This window comes from Strix uralensis, chromosome 7 (genome assembly GCF_047716275.1).
Source record: "Strix uralensis isolate ZFMK-TIS-50842 chromosome 7, bStrUra1, whole genome shotgun sequence".
Lineage (NCBI taxonomy): Eukaryota > Metazoa > Chordata > Aves > Strigiformes > Strigidae > Strix > Strix uralensis.
The window spans coordinates 24,124,689-24,131,551 of NC_133978.1; the positions used below are offsets into that span (position 1 = coordinate 24,124,689).

Below are 6,863 nucleotides of genomic sequence, written 5' to 3' on the forward strand. Positions count from 1 at the left end.
AGAAAGGGAGTGGGAATTACTTGAACAGAGAAGACATTTGGTATGCATCATAAAGCCCTACCACTTGAACTTTGCTGAACTGGAACATGTTTTTATTTGGATGTTTAGACATTGACTAGTAAGAGTGTTTAAATAAGGTATCTGTGAGGTTGGACTCTTTTGACATCAAGGGTATTTAAAAGCTATTTTTTTAGGTCACTGTGACGTTAATGGTATTGTAAATGTGGAACTACTAGGCGTGCAAGTGAACTGCTTTTAGTCAGTGAAATACCTTACAAATATTGTGGTGAATGCATAAAGAAGAATGTAGGTTTGATGATCTGAGTTATAAAAAGTGTGTTTGAGGAATAGCCATAGATCTCCCAAAAATAATGCCTTCGCCATTTGTGATTCATTTTGTCCTGCCAAGCCAAGAAAGTTGTGACCCAGAAACAGATAATAAAATGCTGCCAAGTTTTTGCTTCAGAAGGTGTTTCCTTTGAGTGCCTGCACTGGTGTAAATAGGAAATAATTTTGCCTCTTAATTTCTGCTGAAACCTTTGGCTTTTTGTAATAATTCTAATATATCTCATCAGACTTGAACTAACAATGCTAACTGAATGTTGTGTAATCTAGCACAGGAGCTTACCCTGTCATGAGAAAAATGTCAATTAGAAATCACAGTTAATCACTAGAAAAAATTCTTGGGAAATAAGTCTTGCTCATTTACTGTTCACTGAACTGTGTGGCCTGTAGTAAGCTTAACATTCAGGAGACTTCCCAGCCTAGAAAAATAAAAGTACATACAGTATCAATATTTATGTGTTATTAAATCAGCAACAGCAGAAGATGTAGTCTGAAGGGCTATGCGGTGTAGCTTTCATATGAAGTACCTTCAGTAATATGCCACTTAACATTAATATAAACAGTTTATAACACGCAACTTCTGAAATTTATTGCAGCCTTGAACATTACACTGCACTTACATGTTACAACAGTTTACATTATAGTATCATCTGCACATCAGTAATGACCATTATCAATTAGGTACAAACAATTATTTCCAGCATCACTTACAAAGAGCAATTTTAAATTGTCTTTTAAAAAGCTTCAGAAAAGACCTGGTTTTTGTACAATTTGACCTATTAATGAACCTTATTTAAACTATAGCCACAAGCACAAAGAGCTTTTTCCATTCTTAACATAAATATAGTTTCATAAATCAAAGCTATCATGCATTTCTGATTATTCTTAAGAGAAAACATTATTCAAATATATTCATTGCTTCATTTCTGCCACCCACTCTGCCATACACTAAGTTTTCATCACTCTGCGTAGTAAGTCCAGACTACTTCCTGGGTGAGACAGCTCCCATAGACAGGGCAAACCTTGTGAGAAGGTAAATCTTTCCCTTCTGTTAATCAACAGCTTTTATCACCAATAATGAGACTGTACAACGGTAAAAAAAATAATAAAAAAAAAAAGCTTCTGTGTGTAATAATTTCACGTGTGGCCTTGACTGCCAGAAGACTGCCTGCCCATGGGAAGGAAGATGTGTGTGGGCAGGGAGAGTTAACTCTGTGAGGGATGGAGCCAGCTGAAACTCTTGCAACAGAAACAGAAGTGCAGGAGGCACTGAGGGAGTCACACTTCAGGATAGTGTCTTATCAGGTGTGTCAGTATATCCCCAGGATGGCTTTTAGTGTGGAGGGGGTGAGCTGAGAAGTCTCTTACAGCTCTAAGATATAATTTTTGGGTTTTTGGCGGAGATAAAAAATGCTGACACTCTTATGATACATGTTTCTGGTTTGTGTAAGAAGGAAGAAATGTAGCAAGGAAAATCCTCTCACAAATTGATTGACCCTTTAGCAGGGGAATCCATGTACAGTTCACATATGATCACCTAGAAAATAATCAAAAAACACAGATCTTGTATCTCTTTTAAGGAAATACCAGGTTTATTTCAGGGTTGCTCTCCAGATGAGGCACTAGGCATGCTGAATTATAGTTGTTAAATGCTAAGAAAAATGGCTAATCACTAAAAGAAGGGAAATATTCCAATGGGGTCTCAAAGTTCTTATGTGTATGCTTTTTTGCCTACAGGAAAATAGCTAAGGATAATTGTATGGAAAAAAAAAATGAAAACCACCAGACCAAACAAACAAAGCAAAACCCAAACATCTTAATCTCAATGCTTAGGGAGTCATGCTGTCATAGTGAAGCAGGACTAGAAAAGATCTCAAGAAACCCTTACACTATGCCTCTGCCCCAAGACAGGATTAACAATGCCAATGTTATTTCTGACAGATGTTCAGCAATGTCATCTTAAAGACTTTTACTGAGAGATGTCATAACCTCCCTAGGCAATCTACTCCACTGATTAATGATTCTTATTCTTAGGAAGTTTTTCTGAAGTTTTGCCTTGGTCTGTCTTACAGTTAAGCCCATTACCTCTTCTTGTCCTGCCAGTCTTGACCATGAAGAACAGATTAGTCATACCCAACTATCCATCAAGGACACATTCCTGAAAAGAGCAGGATAGCAAAAGCAATTTTCCCCATAAGAATTAATGCAATGGGGGGAAATACGTACAGGGACTTAAGAACTACATACAGTTTAAATTCACAGGGAGCAGGATCGGGATCACTGTGAGGATCACTGGGAGCAGGAGCAGGATCACACGCCTTTCAGCAGCTGGCTTCTCAGCATGGATCACTGTTCTGAAAGAGCATCTGTGAGACTGAATGTCCAAGAAAACTTTTGCAGTGTAAGCATTCTTGATGTCTCTTTCTGGACAGTTGCATCTTCATCATCTTCCTTAGATGAATCAAGGTCAATCAACTCAGTCATAGACAAAGGACAGAAAAATGGGGAAATAAGGGTGGTTAGTGGAGCACAGTATTAAATGGTCAGCAGCAGAACTCCTGAGTGGTGGACAGAGAAGTGGAGGACAGTGAGGTGCCACTGTATTCCCTTAATGTCTGCTGAACCCTTTTACACATAGAGAAATGATCATCAAGTTCCCCATTTCTTCTCTCCTGCAAGCCATCCGACACCCGTTTGCTCTACCTTTTGTTGCTGCTTATGTCTACAAGTAGTGAAATGGGTTCAGAGAGATGACCTGGTCACTTTTCATTTTATGGACCAGCTCACTTTCTGGAAGTATTGTCTGCCTGAACTAGTAGGAGAAAGGAAGGATTGCAACTGCCTCAGCTGATACCAGCTTAAGCCACTCTGGAGTTGTATCGTTAGTTCTCAAACACCATTCTACTGTAACTTCAGCCTGACACAATAATACATTTTCTAACATTTGAGGATGAGGAAGATCCTAGCTCAATATCATTAAGCCTGGATATGAAAGTTAGGCACCTGAAACTGTGTTTGGGATCCTACATAAAAGCAGCTTAATTTTCCAGGGTTTTGAGCAGTCTTTTGACTCAAGATAGTGATGTTTTAACAGAGCAATTTTTATTTAAGAGCCTAAACGCAGATTCAGATGTGTAAATCCAGATGTGCATCTTAGAAATAAACACAAAAGTAAAACCAAACACAAACCTTTAGGACCAGAACTATGTACATGTATGATGTGAAACCATGAGAGGGGGGGAAAAATGGGTTTTAGCAATGACGCTAAATCTAAGATTATTTTACCTATGTAAGATTATATTACAGAGTCTCAAACTATGGGTTGTTTTTATTTTATTATCTCACTATTCTTAATAAATATCACAAGTTTGATTGAAGAGTGGGGGTGAACAAACGCATGGGAAATGTCTACTGACTGAAAGAGTAAGGGGTGAAGGTGGCTGTGGGAAGAGGTTAATATGTGACTGCTATATGCTTTTGGAATGGACTTAATATGCCTGTCACCTCTCCGGAGTAAAAGCAGCAGGTTCCTACCCCTCTGGGATGGGACTTTGTTTGCTGGGGGACAGGTGTAGCTTACGTGGAGGCAGAGTGAACTCTCCCTGTGGGATGGCTCTGTGTGTGCAAAACGCACAGTCACTTATCCCTCTGGAACAGGGTGATGGGGTCCCTCGCACCGACCAAGCCCTGTACAGGGAGTAATAGTTTCCAGGGATAGCTCTGCCTTGCAATCCAATTGCAAAGTAGCTGGCACCTGACAACTCTTGGGGCTGCTGCCAGGGGCAGCCTGTGTCTGAGAAATCACAGACCTCTTCTCCATGGACATTTCCTCGCTGCTGTCCTCTCCCTGAGGGTTTATGGCATGAGGTACGGGCTGCACCCAGGCAGTGACGGCGGCAGTGGGTACTGATGACGAGGCAGCTCCTTCCTTCTGGCAGGTGGTGTCATGGTGATAGGAAACCAGCTCATTGCTGAAGTTGACCCTCTCCACAGTGGATCTGGGTGTGCCACAGCAGAAGCACCGACAGCCCAGGAGGTTGCCGAAAGCCCGCCTGAAGTCTGCATTGAAAGCATAGATCACTGGATTGACTGAGGAGTTGGCCCAGCCAAACCACACAAAGATGTTGAAGGTGGTTTGGCCAACGCAGGGTGAGTGTCCGTCATGGTCCTTCTCGAGCTCGGGCTGGCAGAAAGGCAGCAGACAGTTGAGCAGGAAGAAGGGCAGCCAGCAGCAAACAAAGACTCCCATTATGATAGAAAGGGTCTGCAGCACCTTGGTCTCCTTGCGCAGGGAACTCCGCAAAGAGGAGGTCGGCTCCTTGCCATGAGCTGGCCACTGCCCCCCTGCTCGCTCAAGGGTGGAGATGCGGCGGATCTGGGCCTGGGCAATTCGGTAGATCCTGGTATAGGTGATGATCATGATGGCCACGGGGATGTAGAAGCTGATGAGGGAGGAGGTGATGGCATAAGTGCGGTTCAGGCTGACATCACAGCGGGGTGTCCCAGGCAGCCAGGAGCCTGGGTATCTCCTGTCCTTGGCTTTATGCCAGTGTAGCTGCACTGGGACGAAGGAGATGAGAATGGAGAGGGCCCAGGCCATGGCTATCATGGTACAGGCAAGGCGCTGCGTCATCCTGCGCTCATAGCGAAAGGGGCTGGCGATGGCCCAGTACCGGTCCAGGCTGATGATGCAGAGGTGGAGGATGGAGGCGGTGGAGCACATGATGTCGAAGGCCACCCAGGTGTCACAAAAGCGGCTGCCGAAGAGCCAGGAGCCGCCGGTCACCTCAGTGACCGCCTTCCAGGGCATCACCAGGAGGGCCACGCAGAGGTCTGAGACGGCCAGCGACAGCACGAACCAGTTGGTGACCTTGGCGCGCAGGTGGCGGAAGCGCAGGACGGCCAAGCACACCAGCGCGTTCCCCACCAGCGTGCTCAGCACCAGGGCGCCCAGCAGACACCCGGTGAGGGCCCGCAGCGCCCGCGGGCCGCCCCCCGCCGCCGCGGTCCCCATCTGGGGTGCTCCCCCGGAGGAAGGGCCGGTCCCGCTCCCCCGGGCCCCCCCGGCCGCTCCTGCCGGCGGGACGCCCCCCGAGGGAGCGACGGGACCCCTGGCAGCCGGCGCCGTCCGCGGCTGGGAGGGCGGCGGCCGCCCGCCGGCGCATCTCTGTCCGCCGCCGCCTGCCTCAGTTTCCCCCGCGGCGGCGGCGGGCGGCGGGGCGGGCTGCCTCGGGGCTACTCACCGCGCCGGCTGCGTGGAGCCGCCGCCTCCGCCTCGCCGCGGCGCCCTCCGAGGAAGGGACCGTCCCGCTGCGGAGCGGGCGCGGAGCGGCTCGGGCGGGCGGCGGCGGCGGCGGCCCCTCGGCGCTGGAGCCGCGTCGTCCCGGGGGGGCTCCGCGGCTTTCGGCCCGGAGCGCCGGGAGGGACGAGCGGCAACTTTCCGTGGGCTTCGTGTGGCGCAGGCCGGCGGGCGGCAGGTCCCCGCGCAGCGGAGGGAGCGGAGGGGCGAGTCCGCGCTCAGCCGGAGCCTGGTGCCGGCGGGGACGGTCCCCAGGATCGAGCGACCTTCGTCACTGCACGGAGGGAGACGTCCCCCAGCAGCGCCCTGGGAAGAGCCCTTTTTCAGATTCAGCCTGTACCTGCGTGAGTGTCAGGGACCAGGATCTGGCGCTTCCCAAGGATCTCCTTGTGGAGACCACGGTCAAATTTCAGGTTCCTTAAAGAGCAAGATAGCACTTCGCGCCTGTTTACATTGAGAATGTTATCAAATCTGAGTGTTACGAGCTGTGTTTTCACCAAAACAGTATTTTGCTATTTATTTTTTGCTTTGAATTGAAATCCTGTGTAAAGAAACCAAAAGCATAGAAACCTAAAACGTCTCTGGTTTGGATTTGTTGCATTTTGACAGAAGGTTGTTCATGGATTTCCGCAGACACGAGCACCCAAAACCTGCCTCTTTATTTTTCAGCCAAAGGTGTTTTCTGATGTATTTCAACAGCCTTCCGTTTGCTCTTATAATAATATACATGTTGTCATAGAAATATCTTGCATATATTTACAGCCTACTTTCAATAAAGTATCCTAATGCAAATACAGTATAATCCTTTATTTTGGAAGAATTTATACTGTAATCCTGTAATGAGAAAAAAGAGATTGAGATGTGAATAGAAAAAATCAACTCATGGAATTAATTAACATGGCAAACAGGTATTTCGTTTTAGATGAGGCATCTTATATTTTCTTTTTGTCTCCTAATTAAAACTACTTCATCCACTAGTGCCAATACAAATAATTTTCAAGCCATTAGTATCTGATTTCCATTGTACTGTTATGATATTCTTAGTAATTAGAACAGAGTCCGTAAATTTTTTAAACAAATTTTGAACAGCAAAGATGGCATCTTAGCCTGTAAAAATCAGCATATTTAAGATAAACTAGCTGGATTGTACCAGTTCATAGCAGATTGTTAACATTTGGTCATGTTTTTTAAGATGTGCTTTGTGCCTCGGAGACCACAG

General features: G+C 46.4%; 1 protein-coding gene across 1 annotated transcript; it reads right to left on the reverse strand.

Moving 5' to 3' along the window:
* Positions 1-2,690: 2,690 nt before the first annotated feature.
* Positions 2,691-5,359, reverse strand: LOC141945641 (D(1)-like dopamine receptor). Its single transcript, XM_074874018.1, has one exon. It carries the CDS (start codon positions 5,357-5,359, stop codon positions 3,986-3,988), a length of 1,374 nt encoding a protein of 457 aa, XP_074730119.1. The 3' UTR covers positions 2,691-3,985.
* Between the last annotated feature and the right edge of the window lie 1,504 nt (positions 5,360-6,863).